Below are 24099 nucleotides of genomic sequence, written 5' to 3'. Positions count from 1 at the left end.
ATAGAGAACCTGCAACACCTCACTGAGAAGGTAAGCTGCCCTTCTTAAGAAACTAAAGGCCCTTGGGGCACCTGGGTGGCTCAGCTGGTTAAGCATGGTTAAGAATCTGACTTAGGCTCAGGTCATGATCTCGCAGTTCCCGAGTTCAAGCCCCCAAGTCAGGCTCTACACTGACACGGAGTCTGCTTCCGAGCCTCTATCTCCCCCTCTCTCTGCCCCTCCCCTGCTTGCGTTCTCTCGCAAAAATAAACAAACATTAAAAAAAGGAAAAGAAAAAAACCTCAGGGCCCAAACCTATATAATATGTTGCCAGGCTGGAGAAGGAAGGAGAGAGTAGCAATCCAATTAGAATCAAGGAATTTAGGGGATAGACGGCAAACAGGGGACTTGATCTGAACGGAACAGAGGCTCCGACTGGTTAGTCCAGTCCCCAGCACTCTCCCGAGAGCCCGCCCTTACTGGACATGCAGAACTCACACACTCCCTTTGCAAAGAAGCTCTGTGTATTGGGTGCAACAGCTCTGGGGTCTCTATATAAATAATATACAAAACCCAACAGCTCAATGCCTCACGTTAACAAAAATACTAAAAACTTATTAAAAATGGAGCCTGAGGGAAGAGCCCCAACCACTACTGGTGCTAGCCCCAGACGGGGATTGGGAATTGAGAGGAAAGGGTGGGGCCACATCCAGTGCACAAGCGGTTCTTCCAGGTGGCTCAGTAGCGTCCAAATATGTTGGTACTGGGCTGTGGCTGGGTATCTGTGAAAAATCAGATTATCAGGGGTGGGAGACCAAGCAGGGATGTGGGTATGCACGAGGAAAGCTACTCAGGTACCAAGGGAAGGGATGGGACGCCATGCATCCCCCCACAACCTGGGCCTGAAGCATTCAGCTCGGCTCCTCCCCACATCCTCCTTCCCCCCTCCCCCCCTCCCCCCCATTCAGTCCCCTGGGGGGGGGGGCTCTCTTCGGGGAGGAAAGCAGGCTTACTGGAGAGCTGTTGTTGGAGTTGCCTGACCAAAGCTGCTGTCTGTTGCTGTTGCTGTGTCTGCTGAAGCCCCTGGCGCTGGAACTGAGGAGGAAACGAGGAGTGGAAGATTGAACTTGAACTTTCTGTGTCCTTCCCCATCTCCTGACCCCCTTTTTGGAGCACTAGGCCTTTGTCTCCCACCTCTAACCCTCTGAACACTGTTCCCATCCCAGTTCACTGGCTGTGTGCCCAACCTGGGCAGCTGTCCCTGAGCCAGGGGTCGTAGTCCAGCAGCTACCTGGGGCTGGGACTGGGGCTGGGGCTGGGGAGGGGCCGCCTGCTGCTGCTGCTGCTGTTGCTGCTGTTGCTGCTGCTGTTGCTGCTGCTGCTGCTGTTGCTGCTGCTGCTGCTGCTGCTGCTGTTGCTGCTGCTGCTGTGAAGACAAGAGATACATCTAAGGGGAGCAAAGGAGCTGAGCCCCAGAAGCGGCAGCAGGGAGGGGACCCGGGGCCACTGCCCTCCCTCCTCCCACCAGACAACTCCCAAATCTCTCCCACCAGGAACCCCGGAAAACAGAAGGGGGAGGGGAGGAAAGCGACTCCTTAGGCCCCTGCCGCTTGCCACAGCCACTCTACCAGAAGGAATGACCTGGAGGGGCTTGACCTGGAGGCGCTTGTGGCCTCTTCCCCTCCTGAGGCTCTTAGGGCCCAGCTGCCATCCCAGGGTCTTACCCGCAGGATCTGCTGCTGCTGCTGCTGCCGGATGTGGTACTGCTGCTGCTGCTGCTGCTGCTGCTGCTGCTGCTGTTGCTGCTGCTGCTGCTGCTGCTGCTGCTGCTGCTGCTGTTGCTGCTGCTGCTCAGGCAGGATGGAAGCCGATCGGACGCCGGCCTGGACGCCCTGCGCGCCCAGCGGTGTCATGGTACCTATCATGGGTGTCTGCTGCAGGGTCTGGTGTGAAAACCTGCAAAGACCAGTGGTCCAAAGGTCAAGGCACTGGAGGGGGGTAGGGACATAGGAGTAGAAGTCGAAGTCCTGGGTCCCTGAACGGAAAGAAACATCAACAAGTCATTCCATTCATTTCTCCTGTCACTAACCAGAAGGACCCCTTGGGTTCGGACAGATTTCGAGGTTGGGGAATAAGGGGCAAAGACAACACCCCATTTTAGTGCCTCATAACCTCCACAGTTAAGAATCTTCCAATCCTGTTTTAGCTGTTTTTCTCTTACAGAAACGAAAACCAGCCTCAGCACAAGATAGGCATTCTATAAACACCCACTGAGGTGGTTTCTGTTGCTGTTGATGGTGGTCCACCGATAACGTTCCAGACTATGAAAGATAGGAGTTCTACCGTTCCCGTGCCTTCCCATGTACATCACTGCAACAGGCTACCTACCAGCTGGGCCCCCTTGTCTCTGGTCTTCCTTCGCCTTCCCTATGCATCCTATCCCTGCATCCTATGTTAATCTGTCAACACACCAACACACCATATGGCTTTCCTGATCAAAAGAGCTCTTGGTGGGACTGTGTCTCAAGTCTGTATCGGGCACCCAAGGCCCCATACCAGCCTGCCCATCCCTGGCCTGTCTCCTGCTACTGCCCCAGCATGAATTTTACACTCTATCCGAGCTCTTCTTCCTATCCTCCCAGCCACCCCCCTCACTCTGGTTCCTATGTCTCTGTTCATGCTATGTCCTCTACGTGGACTCCACTTCCCGATCCTCCACTCAACAAATCCAAATCACAGCGATCCGTCAAAAGCCAACTCAAGGGGAGCTTGGGTGGCTTAGTCGGTCCAGCATCTGACTTTGGCTCAGGTCGTGATCTCATGGCTCGTGAGTTTGAGCCCCGCTGCTTGGGATTCTCTCTCTTCCCCTCTCTCTCCCCCTCCCCTGCTCTCTCTCTCAAAAAGAAATAAACTAAAAAACAAAAAAAGGCCAACTCAGATCTAACCCCCTTAGTGAAACTCTCTGATGACTCAGGCCCACGATGCCATGATCTCATACCTTCTCTGAATTCCCATGTACTTCACAGCACACGACTGCGCACCTGATTATCTCTCTCCTCATCGTGTTTTTTAAATGTTTTTCCGTGTCTCATCTTCCCAGCTAGACTAAAAATTCCCTGTGGTGAGGGACTTTGTATTTTCTAAAATCTCTACTCACCTTACCCCATCCCAGAGCAGTGCTGGCCACACTGGCCACACAGCGGGCAGCTGACACATATCAAATATTTATTTATTTATTTTTGAAAAAGAGAGAGAGAGAGAGAGAAGACAAGCAGGGGAGGGGCACAGAGAGAGGGACACAGAGAATCTGAAGCAGGCTCCAGGCTCTGAGCTTTCAGCACAGACCCCAACACGGGGCTCGAACTCACAAACTGTAAGATCATGACCTGAGCTGAAGTCAGATGCTTAACCTACTGAGCCACCCAGGCGCCCCAACTGATACTTCTAAATTAAAGCACTTTTCCTCCAGTCCACTCCCCAGCATTCTAAATCCTAAGCCGCAAAGCCTCAAGACATAATTCCCATGTCTTAACTAAGGCGTGAGGAGCATTCAGCATGGTAGGAGGGCTGGCTGGCTAGCCTGTTCCAGTGTGGAACTGCTCTACTACTGGCTTGATGACTCCTTACCACACAGTACATCTAAGAACCCAGGATCTTTCCTCATCATAGTTGTGTGAATGATTTCCCCTCTCTGGGCCTTGAAGAAATATCGGGCAAGCGGATGTGAGACTATTGGTCAGCAGGGTCCCTTCCAGCTTCAGCATTTCGCGGCCAGGTAAGTGTTCTTCGCCTTTCTGAATGTTCTGACTAGTCCCGTCACCTCCTGGCATGGGTTTTCCCATTTCAGATGCTCCCTGTCATCTCAGTGTGTCTCCATGGCCCCCACTGCCCTGGGTACCTTTGAGTGGAGGTCAGCCCATGTCCGTAGGTTGGGGCCTGCTGGTGCACATAGCCACTGGGCCGCTGTTGCAGGTGGCGAGTAGGATCTACAAGAGTAGGATTGGTAGAAGGGTGGGTGCTCTGATAAGGCTGGCTGGAGTAGCTGGGGGGCACCATGGTACCTGCGGGGCCTGCGTGTTGCTGCAATCCCACATGAGAAACATAAGGAGTATAGCCCTGCAGAGAAGGACAGAGGGGGTCAGGGCCAAGAGTGTGCACAGCAGCCTGCCTTAAGGCCCCTGGCTTGTCACCCTCTGTGCCCTCACCTGGGAGGTCTGCAAACCGTAGGAAGAGCTGGGAGTCATCTGATGGACAGATGATTGTCCCAACATCCCCTGACTCTGCTAAAAGGAAAAAGGAGACAAACTCAAACTCAGGAAATGCTTTCCGCCATCTCGTTTCTCCTATCTCCCACTCTGGAAGTCCTTGTGAAGATCCCATGTGTGTCCTCAGTCCCGTGACCCTCAAAAGCCCCTCTCCCTGACGGCCCTCCCTACTGCCCCTCTCACTATCTTTGCCTGGAGCTGTTGGCGAAGGCGCTGTCCTTGGGGCACCGCGGGCTGCTGCTGTCGGTAGACAGATGTCTTGTAGGAGGAGGGTTCTAGTCCCATGACTCCAGTCATGGCCGTGGGCATCACTCCCGGGTAAGGTGGTCGGGTTGACAGCTTCTGCATTGGTAATCGCACGGGGCGGTACGGGTCCACACGAGGGCCACCTGGAAAGGGGAGTGGGCTGACCTCTCTAGGCTCCTCATCCCCCTTCATCCCCTGCTCGGTGTCCAGGTCATCCACAGATCCTCACAGATGTGGCATCTTCCCTCAGGCAGGAGGAACGTTCGGGTAACCCTCCGTCCTAGGGGCTGGCACTCACCTGCCGGCAGCGGCTGGTTCTGGGTGTACAGGCCTATGGAGCCCTGCCTGTAGCTAAGGTGGGATATGGATCCAGGGTTCGCATGGTGCAGGAGGTCTGGAGGCACTGTCACACCATACGGGCCGCTCCTTCCTGGGCCCATTCCATAGTCCTGTGTGAACAGCAGAGGATGAGGGTGAGTGGACCGCAGCGGGGTGGGGTGGGGTAAGGGGTATCCGGGGTCAAGAGGAGCTAGACCCATGTGGCTAATCTTCTTAATTCCAATGGCACCTCATCCCCACCTCCCTACTCCCGCCCCCAGGAATCAGAAACCGTACAGAATCACGGAGAGAGGAGGGCTGTGGAAGAAGCGTAACAGGAGAGTCGGGGGCCGTGCTAACCTCTGTCTTGGCGGCTGGCTGGCTGCGTTTCTTGCCCTTGGTGGACTTCTTCTTGCGTTCCTCGGTACTAGGTGGAGCGGCCCCAGGTTTGTCAGTTTTGGGGGGCTCTGGAGCCTTTTTCTCAGGCTCGAGCAGGGTGGGAGCAGGGGGCTCCTCATCTTCCGGTGGCAGCGGCAGTGGTTCCAGGTAATAGGCACGGGGCCGGGGCCTCAGATGCGTGTGGTAGAGCAGCAAGCGCTGCTGTTCCTCTCCTCGGGCTACTCGCCGGTCGACCCGGACTGTTCCAAACCAGCCCCAAGAGAGTGGCGCTGATGGCTTCAAGCCTTCAAAAAGATCCCAGGGAGAGATCTTTTGTTTGGTGGAAACCTGTAGACCCTGCTCCAGAAAATGAGAAACAGTGAGCTGCTGAGACCTGGAAACCAGAAGATAGACCTTGAGGACTGGTAAGAGAGGGGGAAATGTCTGTTGGCAGCAAAAGAAGAAAAAAGTCAGGGGTAGATTCAGGGGAGGCGGTGAGAGAAAAGACAGCCGGACACGGATACCAGCACACATGCACACTCATGGGGAAGACAGAGAGGAGGGGAGAGGGCGATGGGCAGGGGCAACAGAGACAGACACCGACACTCAGAGGAAGACATGGTCAGAAACAGGAAGGTGGTGAGAGACTAAAGACAGGCAAAGACAGAAGCAGAGACAGGGAGACAGAGAAAAACAGGAAGAGAGGGACAAAAAGGTGAGTGAAGAGACACAGAGAAAAGCAAAGTGAGAATCAGGCAGAGAGAGAGAGAAAAAGAGAGAGGGAGGGAGAGAGAGAGAGGGAGAGAGACTCAGACAGATGGGCCGGGAAAAGAAATGAAGACAATGTATATATGACTGGGTTGGACTGTAGATTTCAGACTCTGCATCCTCCTTCCCCTCTCTCTCTCTGCTCTCCACAATGATTATGGTTACTCAACAAATACTGCAACTGACAGAGGGTACAGAGAAAGTTGTGCAGAGATGGGTGGGTAGGGGCAGAGGAGTGCAGGGATAAAACAGATATGGCAGTTGGCCAGATGGGCGGGGTACAGGCAAGGGTGGAGGCGGCCAGGAGGCAGGTGGGGCAGAGGAAAGAGGAAGACAGGGTGCTGGGAAATGGGTGGTATGTCAAAAGGTGGGTGGGGATGGTGGGCAGAGGTGAAGGGAGAGACTGAGGAAAGAGGATGAGACTCCCAAGATGGGAAGCAGAAATGTACAAAAAGTTCAGTGATCACGGGACGCCTGGATGGCCCAATCAGTTAAGTGTCTGACTCTTGACTTCAGCTCACGTCATGATCTCACAGTTGGTGAGTTTGAGCCCCGCATTGGGCTCTGTGTTGACAGCATGGAGCCTGCTTGGGATTCTCTGTCTCCCTGTCTCTCTGCCCTTCCCTGCTCACACATACCCTCTCTCAAAAAAATAAAGAAACATTAAAAAAGAAATTGAGTGATAAGCTGAACACCCCTGAGATGGCTCCCACCAGCAGAGCCCGATGGATTCCCTGGCCTGATGAGCCTGTCGCAGCCACAAGGTTAATGCAGGGAAAGTTCTTTCCCAGAGGGGGAAAAAGGCTAGGTGTGGGGATGGGAGGAAAATGGAACGTGCCTCCTTCTTGAAGATGGAATCGAAGCCGGCAATCTTGTTGCCCTTGGTGTCAATAAGGGAGCCTTGTGGCTCACATGTGATGACATCTCGGGTCTGCTTGGGCAGTGGCAGCAGCTGGCGAACTTTTTCCAGACTGTCCGACTGGCGCTCCCCCAACTCTTTCTGCGGGCAGAGAAAGATGGGATGAGAGCTCAAGGACATGGAAAAAGAAGGATTAGAAGTCTCTGGGGAGAGCCCAGAACCTGGCAGGAAAAAGACACAGAGCAAACCGTCGCCATACAAATACCAACGAGAAAGTGGACGTCAAAGGGGAGGGTGGGCGGCTCTGGACAGGACGAAGTCCCTGAGGCTACTCGACACCCCCAGAGTCAGGGGACAGGGAGCCCAGATCCCAGTCCCCTCAAGCCTCGCCCTGGCCTCCTCTACTCACCCGCAGCTTCTTCACCAGGTTCATGTAGGCGCGTTTGTTTTCCTCCATGCTGCCTTGAGAGATGCTAGACATGTCCGCAGCCAGGGTCCCATTGATGAGCACGCTCAGCATGTCCAACACGGTGGTGAAGAGCTCGCTGTGATGAGAAGTCAGGGAGAAAACCCGAGAAGGAGAGAAGCTAAGACACAGACCAGGGCCTCAGGGTGGGACGCGAGTGGGGACACCTACACGGATCGCAGCGGGTCGGCGGGTCGTGCACCTGGGGTGGGGGAAGGGAGTTCCTCTCGGGTAAAAAACTGAAAGAAGGGGGTGGGGATGCTTTACTTGTTGGACTGCATGTCGACAGTGCCGCTGATGATGATCTCCAGGAGCAGCACAGCCCACTCCGTGGTCTGCTGGGTGCTGCGCTGCACCGTGTCAAACATGCCCCCCACCTGCCAGGGCCACAAGTCAGTCAGATGGCTCAGGGGCAAAGGCTAGCATTCAGGGAAAGCTTACATTAGAACCTGGCTTGGTTGTGACTTAGGACACATTAGGCCATGGTCCAGCTGTAGTTATGATTTGTTACGTGATTTCAGGCTAATGACTCAGTTCTTGACACCTCTGGGCCTCGGTTTCCTGACTTCTAAAATGATGGGAGCTGGACGAAAGGATGTCCAGAATCCCATTCAGCGTTCCACAGTGGGTTTCTAGGGCTTAGTATCCAGAATCTGGGACACCGAGGCAGGGTCCCTGTAAGGATCCAGTCCCTCAACCACTTTTAGGTCCTGCATCCTTAGGAGGGACAAGTTAATACTTGAAGACCCAGAAGAACTTGGGCCCTCCATCTCTGTGCCCACCCTCCCCCAGGCAGGGGGCTTCTTTGCGGTGTAATTCTAGTGCTACCCGTTTCTTTCTTGTCCCCGGCTGCCTTCTCACCAGGTTGAGCCGCAGCTTGAGCGCCTCGTGCATTAGCTGCTTTGGTTTGCAGTCATCTAAGTACTGGTCATCTCGCCAATTATTCACAATCTGAGACAGAAACAAGGATAACACATGGCCCAGGGATCTTCTTGCTTCCATCCCCAAACACCCAAGGCATTGATGAGAAAGTATCGAAGGTTCCTGGTGCACCTTCTCTGCCCTCCCGCCCAGCTCTGCAGTCCCAGAAACCTGTACCTGGTGCACCTGGCTGTAGAGGGAGGTGAGGAGTCCCTCACGCTGCTCATCTTGCCCTTTCAGACATGTCAGCACCAGGGATAAGAAGGGCTGCTGGCTCAACAGGGACATGCTGGAGAAGGGAGGAAAAGAAAAAGAACGGGGGGCACCTGGGTGGCTCAGTTGGTTAAGTGCCTGATTTTGGTTCAGGTCATGATCTCTCGGTTCGCGAGTTCGAGTCCCATGTGGGGCTCTGTGCCGACAGCTCGAAGCCTGGAGCCTGCTTCGGATTCTGTGTCTCCCTCTCTCTCTCTCTGCCCCTCCCCTGCTCACGCTCTGTCTGTCTCTCTAGAAAATAAATAAACATTAAAAAAAAAAAAGAGAAAGAGAAAGAAAAAGAACGGGACCATGGGATAGAAGTCAGGAAACTTCCAACCCTATCACTCCAAGCCCCAAACTCCACTCTCCTAAGTTCTAGCCTCTTGCTCAACCATGTCCACCTCCTACCCTCTGGTTTTCCACTCTTCTGTGGTTTTTATTCCCATCCCTCTGTCCCAACTCCTCACAACTTTTCTTCTTCCCTGGGCCTGCCTCCTCTCCTGTCTACCCCTCAATTCCAGTCCCCTCTGCTTTACCTCTTCTGCTTTTGGCGATCGCGTTCTTTGCGGGAAGAGGACCCCAGATGCTGACCCTTCTCCAATTCCTCCCCAGCAGCCTTTAACACATGCCCCTGGACTGAGGTGGGCAGTTTGGCAATGAGGGGGGCCACCAGCCATACACCGGAGCGCTCGAGAGAGCTAGAAGACAGACGGAGTACACAGGGTTCCAGAGGAGTCAGGCAAGGGATGGGACATTCCATCTTTGAGGGACATGCCTAGTAGCTCCATGAGGCTGAAATAATTTACGCTACCGGAAGAAAAACCCATACGGGGAGGGTTCCTAACACGTTTCTACCCAACCTGAGCACAGGCTTGGTCTTGCTGCTGCTAGGCATGTTGCTTGCAGTGTTTCCAGAAGACGACCCTGTCTCTGCCGACTGTTGGAAAACCTCGATTGTGGCCTTAGCGATGTTCTCTAAGAGGGAGTTCATCTCCTGGGGAGGGTAAAAGGCACAGGGGTGCTAAATAGTGACTGGGGGTGAATGGAAAACAGATGGTAGGAGGGATAGGAGGTGAGGGCAGAGAAAGGCATCGGGAGGGTAACAGGAGGGTAGAGACACAACTCTGCTGGGAGCTGTGCCCTTCGGCACCTCCGTATTTCTCCAATTAACCACTGTCTATTCCTTGTATGCCTCCTTACCGTTGTGACCACAGAAACAGCCTCCACCACCGCCGCCGCCATCAACCTTCCCCCACAACTCAGAGCCCCAACCCTCCCGACCCATTTCCCTATTAATCGGCCCCATGCGTCAGCCATCTTCCCACACTCTCTTATGTCTCCCAGCTCAAGAACCCAAGGGCAGGACACAGGTTCTTCTATGGTAGCCCACCTCCCTGGCACATGGAGCTGGACATGAGCATGGGAAAGAGGGTGCCGGGCACCACTCACATTGTTAGGGGTCTGCTTGATCATCAGCTGCAGTTCCAAGGAAGACTGGCGCATGGTCCACTGGTCCAAGTTCTGTGACAGAGACACCACCCCCACACTAAGTCACCACTGACACCCCCAGCTATTATCACCCCGAGGCCAGTTCCTGATCTCTCATAACCTTGAGACACATATGCCTACGAGTCTGAAAGGAACCTCTGCGTCCCAGTCTTTGGGAAAGACTGCACCGAAATGATCCAAGATGGTTGAAAACCCTATCCTATTTCAATTTGTTTTATGTTTGTATTTTATTTTTGAGAGAGAGAGAGAGACAGAGCATGAGTGGGGGAGGGGCAGAGAGAGAGGGAGACACAGAATCTGAAGCAGGCTCCAGGCTCTCAGTTGTGGGCACAGAGTCCCACGCAGGGCTCGAACCCATGAGTCGCGAGATCATGACCTGAGCTGAAGTCGGATGTTTAACCAACGGAGCCACCCAGGCGCCCCGAAAATCCTATCCTATTTCAAAAGCGGTTCGAGAAAGGCTTCACATCTCTCTCCAGTCTCCTGTTCCAGAGCCTCACATTCCTTAGCATCAGGAAGTTCTGCCTAACGCTTGCCCTAAATCCTTGATGTGAAAGTTGAAGCCTGCTTCTCCTGTTTTAAACCAGCTGCTCAAAGTCCTTTACAGACCCGAAGGCTACTGTGAGTTAATCTCTCTTTGACATTATCTCCTCTGGGCTGAAAAGAGCTCATTCCTTTAGCTCTTCCTACCTAATGGCTTTACTTTCCCGCCCCCCAGTTACCCACATGTCTGAAGCAGTACGGCAAGGCAGAAAGGGCACAGGGACACCTGGGTTCCCATGCTGAGTCTAAACTTACTAGTGTGGGACCTTGGGCAAACTATTTAACCTCTTCAAGCCTCGGTCTGTCCCCTCATTGGTCAAACACAGCTACTCCTACCTACTTTACAGGGTTGTATGAATTAAACGAGAAAATGTGCAGAGAGGGCTGAGCACGATACTCGGCACGAAGCAGACAGTAACTGGGAGCTATTCAGTAGTACTCGTGTTAGTTACCGAGCCTCCAGATGAGTGAGGCCCAAAACTAGGCTTCCCAGATGTCATGCCTCCCACTGATAAGCTATGGTCCCACTCCAGGTAGCTGTGCCCTCACCCGACAGTTTACTCCAGAGTCTAAACCATACGAGCTTGACTTCTAAACCCATGTCGGGGCTCACCACCTTTTGCCCACATCCTTGTTCACCTTCCTACTTGACTCCTTCCCTCTTTTTTTCTCAGGGTTCCCATTGTTTCACCCCAGGCCCGGGCCCCACTGCTTCCTCTAAGACCCCCATCACCTTGGCCTACCTGGAGAATACGCTTAATGCGTTGCCGCTGGGGGTTTTCCCCATCCTCGTTGTCCAGTAATCGATGTGGGTAGCAGATGAGCTGCATGAGGCGCTGAGCCTGGGCGCTACTCAACACCGGGTCTTGTAGGTCATTGCTGTCTTCACACAGTGATTTAAGGCAACGTTCTCCTACCCATTCCTGAAGAAGCTGATAATCAGGGGACTGGGGCAACCAGTGAGTGGGGTAAGGAGTAAGGGGGGGAATGGGCTGGGGTTTGGTGAGGGACACGACGTATGGCAGGAAGGTGGCATGATGGTGGCTGGAAACAGGACTATATTGTATCAAGGCACTTAGGAGGTATGGGGGGAAGGTGAGACTGACCTGTTGGCAGATGCTGCGTAGCACGTACTTGGCATAGACATCCAGACTGGCTGTCTCCACAGAGATGTTGCGGCCACCCTGCCTCCGACCGCCACTGCCCCCTCCTCCCTCCTCCTCTGGAAGTTCTTCTGTTCCTCCTGTCACAGTGAAGCCTGAGCCCTTCAGTTCCGCATCCCCTGTGGTTCACGGGCAGGAGATAGGGAGGGCAGAGTGAGATCTGAACACAGTGTAGAGACCCACCCCGAACCCACAGAAGCAGCAACTCCCCAAATCCTGCCCTACAGGACAGAAATATACTTCCCTCCCTCCTCGCCTCCCCCAAAGGGCAGAGAGACCACCTTCAGGAGAGAGAAAGACTGTCCTTTGTAGTTTAGCTGGCACTCCACCCTACACACACTTCTGGCACCACTCCCTTCCTACCCCCATACCAAGTACAAACACAGCCTTGAGAACAGCAAACACAGCTCCATCCACTATGCGGTTCTGGGAGGCAGCCAGCAGGTGGCGGTCACAGGAGGACCGGATTCCTACGGTAGGCTTGTCTGCGGAGGGAGCTCAAATCAGGGGAAGCAAAAGTAGAAATGGCAGGGGGTGGGGTAGCCGAGCTTTCTATTGCCCAACTCAGATCCGGGTCACTTACTCCCATCTGACTGGCAAGGATTGAGTTGAGGTGTCTTGAAAAGGTGGAGGAGGATGCGGCAGGTAAGCCGAGCCCCCGGCTCAGAGTCCTGTTCGCTGCAAGCTAAAAAAAGGAAAACAGAGCCAATTGGACAGGGTGAAGGCAGACCGTAAGTGGTTTTGTGGGCGGTGAGGGCCTGAGAGGGAAGATGAGGTCACGCAAAAGGAGAAATAACCAGATAATGCTGGAGGAGAGGTAGAGAGGCGAACTGTCTTGCAGTATAAGGGGAGTACCTCGCAAGGTCAAAAAAAAAAACCAAAAAACTGGAAAGATCAGGGCAGCCGACACCGGGTTAGAAAGAGGCCGCTCCCAGCCTGAGACACACCACAGGACTGGCCTCTGGTGAAAGCAGGGAGCCCCGCACCAAACAACGAGAAACGGGGCCATCGAATGCATAGTAAAACTCGGGGTCCAGAAATTCTAGGGGTTACGGATTGGCAGTTCACCAGCATTAAGGAGTGAAGGGATGGCAGCACAGCGAATCAGATCCTCGAGGAGCAAACACTGGCGAGCGATGAGGATGGCAACAAAGGTAGCCAGGGAGTCGTGAAAAGACAGGTCACTAACCTGGAGGAAAAAGCAGATGGACACCCCGGACTCAGTGTGCAGACAGGGCGCCAACTCAAAATGGTACGCCTCCAACTCGATAGCTCTGCCCCCCTACTACCTTGATTACTGTGACCGGTCCCCTGCCCTGGTAACAGTTCCGTGCCCCAGCAGGACCCCGGCCCAAGTCTCACATCCACATTGCAGAGAAGGTCGTTGAAACCACAAGTGCCATTGTTAGAGGAGCAGCACAGGGCCTTAAGAACTCCTAGCCATTCGGCACTCAGTGACTTGCAATAGCCGGTCAGCTCCGCACACAGGATTGCGATGTCATTCACCCTGGGGAGAAGTACAAATGCCCTCAGGAAAGCCCTTGTTCCACAAAACCTCAGACTCATTAACTTTTCATCGCCACCCCAGCAATAACCAAGGTTGCAGTACCTCCCAGGCATCTCATCCCTCCCAATTATCAGGCAGGAGCACGGTGCCCGTTCCTCACTGAGTACGCCCCATACCTATCGGGATCATGGTGCCCCACACAGACGTGCATAAGGGCATTGCAGACAAAGCTGTAGCGGTTAGCAGGGTTCTCACTAAGACTCTTGCCTAGCCCCGTGTATGTGAAGGTGTGAGCTGCAGGGTTCTCCAGAGTGTCGATCATGAACTCGGGCGCCCAGCGCATGTTGGATTCTGATGGCTCCACGTTGCAGTAGATAGTGTTCTTCACCTTGGAGCAGAAGTCGCTGCGGTGGGGGAGAGAAAGGAGATAGTAGTATCGAAGAGGATCTAGTGAGGTAGTGGGGATGGTCGGGAGAGGGGAGGAAAGAAAAAAAGTGAGGGACCAGCGACCTTGGGACAACAAAAAGGGAGATGGGACAAAGCAGATGGGTCAGGAAAGGGCCTCAGGGAGAGTAAGGCGCAGGGGCCTCTGCAGGCAGGGAGGAGGACTGTGGGCCCCGCAGAGATGGGCTGGAGGCCAGGCTGATAAGGAAGAGAAGGAGGCAGGCCTACTTTTAGGAACCAAGAACTTGTGGAGGACACAGTTCCCAAATGGCCCTGCAGGGACAGCAGGGTCCCGGGCTGTGCTCTGCTCCTGAGTTGAGTGGTAACAGAAAGGAGATGGGACAGGGTCCTGCTCTCCACTCTCACCTCCCACCTCTCTTACCTGAAGAGCTCCCCAAATTTGCTCTTTAAATGGCTACAGGAGGTGTACAGATCATAGAGATAAGCAAGGATACAGCGTTCTGCAGAGGAGCCATCTGACCGGTTCATCCCATGCTTCACTACACCACACAGCCTGTCACGAGGGAGCAAGGTCAGGAGGTTCAGCGGGTGGTGCGCAAGGGCCAAGGCACAAAGGTCCCCACACACGGATGGGCTCAAGGCTCTTGGCAACCTTCTCGCCCTGTCCACCCAAACGGCATGCACTTCCCCACAGTGAGAGCCCCCCACGTTCTGCCGAAGCCCTGCTTACCCCTCAAAGACCTGTGCCATCTGGTCCTGGTTGAGGATAAGGCAGGCGTGATAGTGCCGCAGGACAGCCACAATGCACAGGCACAAGCTGGTAGTGTAGCTGCCCACCAGATCCGAGGATTTGAGCAGCAGCTCGGCCTCAACTACGCTCAGTTCATTCAGCAGCTAGCAGAGTGAGTGTGGGGGGTGGGGGAGAGGAAAAAATGAGAAGAGGCCCTACATGGTATAGGTAACCCCTCCTTCCTGCTAGGACACTGCCAAGGCAGGCCTGGGCCCCTTCCTGCTGGAGTTGCCTCAGTCTAGAAGAGCTCTGTTGCCATATGCCACTGTCCTTTATTCTACTAACGACACAAGCCGCATCAATGATCTAACCAGTCTCTAGGATACAATTCTATGAACTCCGCAGTGGGAGAACAGTCTGTGCCCAACGCTCTAATCCATCTCCTAGGCCTCCCTGCGGATCACTTGAGCCTCTATTCCTGCCTTCTTAGCTCATATTCCACTTCACCTTCCAGCCCCCTCCACGCTAGCCTTTCTGCCCCTCCAAGTAGCCCCAGGATACCGGCTTGAGCCTCTACTCCTGACCTGGTGGCCCTATCCGGCACAGACTCCTTCCTCCACCCCCGTCTCCCCCACTTCCCCACCTGAATGGCAAAGTCGATGAGGCCGCTGATGCTGAGTGAATATTCCATGAGGTCGAAGATGAACTGCACATGTTGCACCAGAGGCAAGTGGTATGACATGCCAAGGGCAAAGCTCGTGATCTGCTCCAGAACATTCCGGGAGACCTGATAAGGGCAGTGTGAGTGAGACGGGAGTGGAGAGAGGTGGGAAGAACCAGGGAAGCAAGAAAGGATGGTGGTGGAAGGGGATGAGACCGGCAGGCTTAGCCTGCCGGGGGGGGGGGGGGCGAGGGGGCGGGGGGGGGGGGGCGGGGGGGCAAAAAGATAAGGAGGAAAGGAAAACAGGGCAGGATGCCAGAATGTGGGAAGGGGGCTGGACTTAGGCCCACACCTGAGCTGTGACCTGGTGTTGGTCATAATGTGAGAGGTGCTGGAACTTAGCAAAGATATCTTCAGCAGTGGGGAAGGCTTCAGGCCGGTTGCGCCTCCGCTTCTGCCCGTCCTCCCCACCTGAGGGGACAGTTGAAACGGACCAGTCAGGACAGGGAAGATAACTAGTTGACTGGGGGTAGGGAGGGGGGTATGGAGAGAAGGCTACAGGTGGGGGGAGGGAGGGACAGGGGAAGGAAGGGAGGGAGGAAGGGTGTGAGGGAAGAAAGGAGAAGGGAAGGGAGGGTCAAGGAGGGGCTGGGGGAGGGATAAAGGGAAGGGGACAGTGAAGCAAAGGTTTCGAGGACCACAGGCTACGTGGACCTTAGAGGCATACATACAGGGAGGTGCTAGGTCGAGGGAGGGAAGGGAGAGGGAGGGCGGGCAGTATGGGGCTTACTGTGAGGTACCTAAGAATGTCAGGTCTCCAGGATTCAGAGGCACAATAGGAGCAAGCTGGTCTGCAGAGGGGGGGAATGAGGGGGGAAGTTTCAAAAGGACTAGAGCTCTCAGGAGACTCTAAGAGACAGGACATTGGGACATGACTGGGGGTTCCCTGTGCTGGGGAAGGGGAGACTGACTAGGGCACTCTTTTGGGGAGAGCTGTTCAAGGAGCCTCAAACCCACCAGTTTCCGCTGTCCCCTTGCGGTTCAGAACCTTCAGGATATCCTTGGTTATTTTCTTGATGGCATGGCGGGCATCATCTCGCTGCTTTCCCACCCCAAACAGTACGACCAACCGCTGGTTGCACTCATGGCTGCATGACTCCTCCTGCATCCCAGCAGCACCGTCAGACTCCAGCATGGATCTCTTGCCCTCCTCTTAAAAGCATGCTCCACGCCCCTCAGCACCCCAGTGCTCCAGTCCTTCCCAGCACGCCACACCCTCAGGACCAGCTCCAACCCCTCGGCACACTGCTTGGACAGAAACCTGGGCTCAAAATGGATGGTCTCAAGGTGCTTGGGGAACGGTACCTGGGGGATGGGAAAGTGTGTGGCGTACTGCACGTGCCGCGGCTGGTCATAAAGAACCCCGAGGGTCCCTTCTATCTTCTCCTTGGGTGGGGGCTTCACCTCCTTCTCAACATCTGGTTTTTCAGGGGACGGACTGCCCTTCCCCTCACAGGGCATAGTAGGGGAGAACAACTAAGATAAGGCAAAAGGGCAGAACATTTAGAAGAAGAAAAGGGGGCAAGGGGCATAAAGAAACTCCCCAAAGAGGTGTAACAGGAGGACCTCAGGAGCTGAATTCTTCTACACAGGGATCTAACTAACTTACTGAGAAATCAGGCTTCTCCATGTCCTCAAAGAGCACACTGGAACTAGGGTCAATGTCCATAGATTCCGAGAGCCCTGGGTCCTGAGGGCACAGAATATAAGCAAGGTTGCTTTAGCCCCAGGGAGCTGCTCCCCACCATCTAGAAAAGTTGACAGGTAAGTTGGAGAGAGGAGACCATGTTGGGAAAAGCAATGGCTCTGTGCTCAAGCTTTTGATGGGTCACACAAGTGCCATGGGCCATTGCCTTCAGCTTTTTTTTTTTTTTTTTTAATTTTTTTTTTTCAACGTTTATTTATTTTTGGGACAGAGAGAGACAGAGCATGAACGGGCGAGGGGCAGAGAGAGAGGGAGACACAGAATCGGAAACAGGCTCCAGGCTCTGAGCCATCAGCCCAGAGCCCGACGCGGGGCTCGAACTCACGGACCGCGAGATCGTGACCTGGCTGAAGTCGGACGCTTAACCGACTGCGCCACCCAGGCGCCCCTGCCTTCAGCTTTAAAATGGGTGCAGGCGCCTGGGTAGCTCATTCAGTTAAGCTTCCGGCTTCGGCTCAGGTCATGATCTCGCGGCTCATGAGTTCATGAGTTCCAGCCCCGCGTCAGGCTCTGTGCTGACAGCTCAGAGCCTGGAGTTTGCTTCAGATTCTGTATGAGAGGGCTTTGCCAGCCCCAAAGCACTAAGCAAACACTACCCTCGCTATTAGGTAAGAGATTCGCAGAGGACACTGGGAGCCAGATGGGAATGTCAGAAGAAACTGGCTAGCGCAGGCACAGCCCACTCACCTCCAACTTGCTACTGCTGCTGCCCTCAGCCTCCTTGCGCTCAGAGTCATCAGCGGGGTCATCAAAGGGAGAGGGGGGCCGGGGACCAGGGGCTCCAAAGGCAAGGTCCCCTCGGGAGATGAGAGTGCAGGTATACATGTTGTGGGAGAAAACATCATGTCGAATCAGTTCACAGAACAGCAGTACCAAGTTAAAGAACTCCACTCGTTCACTCTCACTTCGGGGGTCCGCTGCAGGGAGGGAATGAGAAAAAAGGAATTGAGATCACAAGAGATGGGTAGCAAGGGAGAGAAACACACCTAAGGCACAGTGTTCCCAGAGTACCTGAGATAGGCAGGAGGAATTATCCCCCCAAAAAAGAAACACCCCGAAACTGTTGAGGGACAGAGCACAGTTGGTTACCACCCCCTCCTGCCCCACACCCCATCTTGGAAAGGAATACAGTATCCTTGCTGCTATTTGTATGTGAAAATGCTTCCATCGTATGTTCTTGTTTTTATTCTTCTCTTTATTTCTTTATTCCATTAAACTGTAAGATGATCAAAGACTAGAATTATGTCCAAAAATCGTTCTGCATAAAGCCCAAGACAGAAATATATACCAGAAACCCTTAGTTATGCTTCCTGGTGACAGTGGTGGGTAAGTGGATCTAGGCAGAGGTAACCAGAGAGTGGCAGGGGTCCATACTCAGCATGGGAGCCTGGGTATCCAGAAACTGCAGGAGGACATCCTGGAAAATGGGAGCACTGGGAGCCGAAAGGGAGCCAGAGGCAATGGAACCCTTCTCATCTGCAGCTTCTGATTCTCCACAACGCTGTAAGATGAGAGAACAAACCATAGCATTGCTTTTGACCCGGGTCTTTACTTCTCCACGTGTAATGCACGAACTACCACCTGTTTTGCCTCCACCCCAAGCTTTTCACTCCCATCTCTGCTTTGACCTCCATTTTCATTCCTGCCTCCCAACTGAAGCTTTGACTGCTTCCCTAACTCTAGCACCAATCTACTCCTTTCTACTTTGGCCTTATGTCCTCAACTTTCCCTTTAGATTCCCTACCACTTCTTTATTCCCACAACTTTATTTTTTTAATGTTTATGGATTTTTGAGAGAGAGAGAGAGACAGAGAGAGAGAGAAAGAAATGGTGCACAAGTGTGGGGGGGAGGGGCGGAGAGAGAGGGAGACAGGATCCGAAGCGGGCTGCCCGTTGACAGCAGAGAGCCCAATGTGGGGGCTCAAACTCACGAACCATGAGATCGTGACCTGAGCCACAGGTGGATGCTTAACCGACTGAGCCACCCAGGCGCCCCTATTCCCGCATCTTTAACTTGGGTTCCACTACCAGCTCAGTTGGTCTCCAGCCCCAGTTGCCCCTGCCCCATCAGCCAATCGCATTCTCTTATCTCTGTCCCCTAACCTCAGCCTCAATCTCGGCCTGTCTCTTCTCCAGCAGCTTGGCGACCACCATAGCACGATGCCGACCAGAGCGCTTGCAGCTGACAGCCCACTCACACAGTAATGATACTACGGCATCATCATCGGAAGAGATCTGGAGACCAAAAGGAGTTGGGGGTGAGTAAGGTAGGGCTGAGGATAAAGAACCAAGCTCCACTTTCTTCAAGACTGGGCCCCATCTTAACACCATCCTAGGCCCGGTGAGATAGTCTCTTCGGACATCCCTGGTCTTGGTGCCCCTCCATGTCTTCCCCTCATATACACTGCTGCTCTTGCAATGCTTTTTTCTCCTTCTGTTCCCCTTCTCGCTTACCTCATGCCCATCCTTGCTAGGTCCCAATCCAAAGATTCGGTTGCAAAGGGAGTCAAGAGAGTTGCTGAAGTCAGAGCGCTCAAAACTATGGCTGTCCAACACTTCCAAAGTATGGAGCACCCGTCCAATGGTGAAGCCTCAGGAGGAAAAGTGGTAAAGGGGCCTTAACTAGAGACCCGATGCATTCCAACTCTCAGATCTATATGTCCTTACCATTCTTTCCTCAAACATCCTTCTTTCTATCTGTCCTCTGGCACCCACCTGCAGTAGCTTCCTGGCACTTATCAAAAGACCAGCGAACCTCAACTGCCTGTCCTCGCTCCTTGATCTGCTGTTCAATCTCACGCAACTTTGCACGGACCTGCGACATGGAAAAGGAAGGCTTTAAAGATGCACCAAGGCAAGCATAAGGCCAGGGCCCAGGCTAAGAGAATAGCACCAGACTCCGAGTCATTATTTCTTTTGTTTTTTTTTTTAAGTTTATTTATTCTGAGAGGGGGTGTGTGGGGGAGGGGGGGGGGGGTGCAGAGAGAGAGGGAGAGAGAGAATCGCAAGTAGAATCCCATTTGTGCTGATAGCGCAGAGCCCGACGCAGGGCTCAATCTCACAAACCATGAGACCATGACCTAAGCCCAGATCAAGAGTCAGACGCTTAACAGACTGAGCCACCCAGGCACCCCCAAGTCACTACTGCTGAAAGAGCAATTCACCTTCACATCCCAATCCAGGGGTACCAAGCTTACCTGCTGAGTAAAGGCACTGTTGCCCTCTGGCATGGGCAGGTTGGAGGGGGCAATAGGCAGGTGGTCAAGTGGTGAGCCAGTCTTAATGCGGCTATCAGTCAGTGAGTAGTGCCAAACCAAGGCACTAGGACAACACAGGAGGATGGTCTGCCAGACAGGAACAGCTAAGTCAAACTCAGTTACCATGTCTGTGTCTCCAGAATCCCATTATAAGAGCCAACCCTTAGGTTTCAGATCCAATGTTATTCTGAGCCCTGAGAGTAGTACCATTCCATCTCTGAGCCCCTCCCCTCATCCACTCTCCTAAAAGGCTTTGGGCCTACTATTTCATCCCGGGAAGAAACTAACTGAAAAGGAACCAGCACCCCATGAATGAAAAGCAGCAATCCCCACGCAAGTACCCGGTGCCTGCTTTCACCTCCAATTTAGAATCCCCCTGTTCTCCAGGACAAACACCCAAATCTTCTCAGAATGCTTCTCCCTACTTCCTTGGGCCCACCCAGTACCTACCTGAAGGATACAGCTGAGGCCAAAAACCAGGGGCCGGTGCTGAGGGCACATCAGCAGGTCACTAAAGGGTGTAGAGGGTGTGCTGCTAGTTGGGGGCTGAGGAGTGGGGGTGGTGGGCAGTGTGCTTGTCGACTGAGCAGACATAACGTGGGAGGAGTGACTGCTCACACCATCCAGTTGCAAGGCCAGTCTCCGGGTACAGAAGTAGGCAAGGCGGCGGGAGAGGTATGCAGACTGAACAAATTCCCCCGAGTACTGTGAAGACATGCCGATCAAAACCCCTAATTCTCCCCATGGGACATGGCACTCACATTTTATTCCTCCTCCTCCAAGCCTCCCTAGACGCCCCCACCCCGCCCCGCAAATCCCAGGCCTTACTCGAAGCAGCAGGGGCAGCAGAAGTTTAAGCAACTCATCTTCTCCTGGGCGGATTTTCTCAAAACACTCAAGTACCCAGGTCAGGAACTCATGTCTGTCCAGCATTCCATCCTATGGATGCAAGGGGTGGGAAGAGTATCCGTGTACCCAGGGACTGTTAGAGCTAAGGCAGATAAAGTAAATGAAAGGAGGAAAAGAACCACGGCTGGGGCAAACTGGCAGGCAGATTCCGTCCTACACTGGCAGAATGTGAGGCCAGGCTCCACCAAGGGCTTGCACGACATGCCCTTCTTCCTACCTGAAACATGAACATGGCCAGCTTCTCGTTGTAGTCCCACTGCCGGATTGCCACCTCTACATCATGGGGCAAGGGCCCTATAGTGGAACCACAGCCCCCACTGCCTGCAGGCCCTGGCCGGTAGTATTCAGCCATCTTTTGCAGCTGCTCCCATAAGTACTTGGTGATGATCTGAGTCCACTCTAGGAGAAAGATGGGAAAAGGGCTATTTTATACCCTCTCTCCCCTTAGGACATCTTCTGTCTCTCCTACCCCCCAGCACCCACGCCCCCAATTACCATACTTCTAAAATCGTATTCATCCTCTTAGGCTCTGGTCGAATGCCACCTTCCTAAAGCCTTCCCAGGTGTCCCCAGAAGAAAGTAATCTTTCTGGGGCACCTGGGTGACTCAGTTGGTTAAGCATCCGAGTCTTGGTTTCGGCTCAGGCCGTGATCTCGCAGTTCGTGAGTTCCAGCCCTATGCTGGGCTCCAAGCTGACAGCGCAGAGCCTGCTTGGAATTCTCTCTCTCCTTCTCTCTCTGCCCTTCCCCTGCTCACTCTCTCTGTCTCTCTCTCAAAATAAATAAACTTAAAAAATTTTTAAGTAATCTTTCTGTCCACTGAAGTCTCAAAAAACCTGCTTTCTCTTTTGACAAATATATATATACTGTATATATACATACACACACACTTCCTACATATAATTATGTGACTCACACATATGCCTTACCATCCTTACCCGATTATAAGCATCCTAAGGGCAGGAATAAGGTACCGGTCACCTTGATAGCCCAGTACATGCACACAGTGGACAGTCAAGATACCCAATGTTTACCGAGTGAATGCAAGATACAGCAGAAGCAAGGAATACAGGGGCGCCTGGGTGGCTCAGTCGGTTAAGTGTCCGACTCCTGATTTCAGCTCAGGTCATGATCTCACAATTCATGGGACCAAGCCCCCCATCGGGCTTGTGCTCACAGCACAAAGCCTGCTTGGGATTCTCTTTTTCCCTCTCTCTTTGCCCCTCCCCCGCTCATGTGCGTGCTCTCTCTCAAAATAAATAAACTTACAAAATAGTTAAAAAAAAAAAAGAAACAAGAAATACAGAGGAGGAAGGGGAATGATTCTAAGCATCTATCACTCCTTTGATGCGATAGGTGGTGGGACCCCTGGTATTAGGAGTTACTCACCCATGAAGGGGTCAACGACATGTCTCTTCTTAACCTTGGTCTCACTGATTGCTGCATAGTAGGCACAGGTCATCTTAATGAGCCAGGCAGCCCGCATCACAGGCACTGTGTATTTGGCTAAGTACCCAAACACTTCTTCCTTTTTACTGAAAATGGGGACCTGGATGGACATCGCAAATAGTGAGACCTCTATTACCTCCACAAGCTGGCACCCACATAGCTTAATCTGAGAATAGGATGGTACTTCGTACCCATGCTCCTAACCTTGGCCTGAAGAAGACAAAACAGTACCTCACCTTTTTGGCTAGTTGTGTGAGTGGCTTGGTGCCAGCCAGGTCAGTGAACCAGGTGTTAATGGCACTCTGTGATCGCGCAGTCACCAGCCAGAAGTTGTCCTTTTGGTTCACTTGGGGCTTCCTGCGACCAGTGTCGGGGAGGGTGTTACAGCGTAACTTCTCTGCAATGATGCTGCTGAAGTTGGAACTGATCTGAGGGAATAAAAGTATATGTCAGGGTGGGAAAGAAGGGGCAGAGGGGTGGTCATGCCTTTGATGGGCAAATGCCAATGTGGCAGCATTAGGTTACGAAGGAAACCTCAGCCATTTAGGTCATCCCTTCAGGTCTTCCTAACCCAGGGCCTTTGCTCCCTCTCAGATTCTTCCAGCCTTTCCCCCCAGCCTGGCAGGGCTGTCTCACCTTGGCAGGATTGAAGTTGACGTTCTTGGCACTGCCATGTTCATCCCCAGAGACGGCAGGCTGGTTATTGAAACCTTGTTTTACATTCAAGGCCGTCAGTTCATCCTGAGGCAGGAAAACGTCATTTTAGCTTTTTTTCCCCCTTGGGGGTGGTGGTGGTGGGAGAGGAGGGCAGGAGAAGAGAAGGGAACAACGGGGGAAAAAAAGGTAGGAGGATTCTGAGTAGAACAGATTGTTATTTAAAGCTAGGCCCTTATATTCATTTGGACCCCACCCTCACCCCCACAGCCACTAAGATTTCCAATCACCCAGCGCTCTCTCAACATCACTCTTCCTTGCGAGCTTGCGAGCAGCTGCAGCTCACCAAGCTGCCTCAGACAACTTTCTGAGGTGTGTGTGTGTGGAAGGGGGCGCCTCCAGCGTGGCCCCTACATCATTCCCTGTTCACACCCGGGAACCCACCCCCACCACCCAGGTCGCACTCTCCCACACCAGCCCACTTTACTCTTACCCCTTTTGGGACTTTGGCTCTCACCAAACCGCCCCGCCCCCCCTTCCCCAAACCATCAACGCTTCCTCTTATGCCGATCGCTTGCCTCAGGCCCCTCCAGAGCCCCGATTTTTGAACGCACCTCCTTCTGTTTGGGATCTTGAGGGTACACATCGGGAGGCCCCAGCCGCGGCCGCTTCAGGGGCCGGTGTTCGTAGCTCAAGATCCCGAAGGCCGCCATCTTGCCCAGCCCGTAGCGCCAGAGGCGCCAGCCGGGGCCGGCGGACGGGGGAGGGGGAGAGGGAACCGAAAAGGGGGGCGGCGGTTGGGAGGACGGCAGCCGAGAGACAACAGGGGGCACGTTAGAAACTCTCGATCGTTGCCGGAAACTACCGAGGGGAACCGAAGGACGCCGGGAACCGTCGGACAATACCGACTGCAGCGGGGGCGGGGCCCAGCCTGGCGTGGGGCGGAGCTCCGCGGCCGCGGAGCATTTGGGCCCGCGCGGCTCAAGATCGATTTCATTCCCCAAGTATCTGCGAAACGTCCTCGAGCGGCGCAGTGTGCCGCGGGGTGCGACCCCTTGAGGCGGGAGGCGGCCGCCGCTCCGAGCTCTAGCTG

General features: G+C 53.7%; 1 protein-coding gene across 2 annotated transcripts; it reads right to left on the bottom strand.

Moving 5' to 3' along the window:
- Positions 1-481: 481 nt before the first annotated feature.
- On the bottom strand, positions 482-23949 carry MED12 (mediator complex subunit 12). Of its 2 annotated transcripts, XM_040467758.1 has the most exons (45): positions 23621-23949; positions 22989-23093; positions 22589-22780; positions 22293-22452; positions 21122-21303; positions 20824-20934; positions 20446-20700; positions 19936-20082; positions 19454-19553; positions 19193-19329; positions 18842-18973; positions 18113-18239; positions 17426-17655; positions 16643-16723; positions 16339-16509; positions 15991-16135; positions 15774-15824; positions 15326-15444; positions 14956-15099; positions 14313-14476; positions 14004-14135; positions 13354-13581; positions 13033-13177; positions 12739-12859; positions 12254-12355; positions 12042-12155; positions 11614-11789; positions 11251-11430; positions 9905-9976; positions 9316-9449; positions 8992-9153; positions 8378-8489; positions 8141-8230; positions 7547-7656; positions 7223-7358; positions 6793-6954; positions 5169-5543; positions 4789-4939; positions 4437-4633; positions 4185-4262; positions 3878-4095; positions 1704-1935; positions 1271-1405; positions 993-1074; positions 482-761 (listed from the first exon to the last, which is right to left on the bottom strand). In XM_040467758.1, the coding sequence occupies exons 1-45, from the start codon at positions 23717-23719 to the stop codon at positions 718-720; spliced, it is 6540 nt and encodes a 2179-aa protein (XP_040323692.1). In that variant the 5' UTR covers positions 23720-23949; the 3' UTR covers positions 482-717. The 2 variants fall into 2 exon arrangements, with proteins under 2 accessions (XP_040323692.1, XP_040323691.1); XM_040467757.1 differs by lacking the exons at positions 482-761; positions 993-1074; positions 1271-1405; positions 4185-4262 and having other exon boundaries at positions 1824-1935; positions 3878-3965; positions 4428-4633.
- Positions 23950-24099: the final 150 nt, after the last annotated feature.

Source organism: Herpailurus yagouaroundi, unplaced genomic scaffold (assembly GCF_014898765.1).
Source record: "Herpailurus yagouaroundi ecotype Mexico unplaced genomic scaffold, PumYag 67569, whole genome shotgun sequence".
Classification (NCBI taxonomy): domain Eukaryota; kingdom Metazoa; phylum Chordata; class Mammalia; order Carnivora; family Felidae; genus Herpailurus; species Herpailurus yagouaroundi.
The sequence above is the reverse complement of the archived record's forward strand: the minus strand, read 5'-3'. Positions and strand labels throughout refer to the sequence as shown.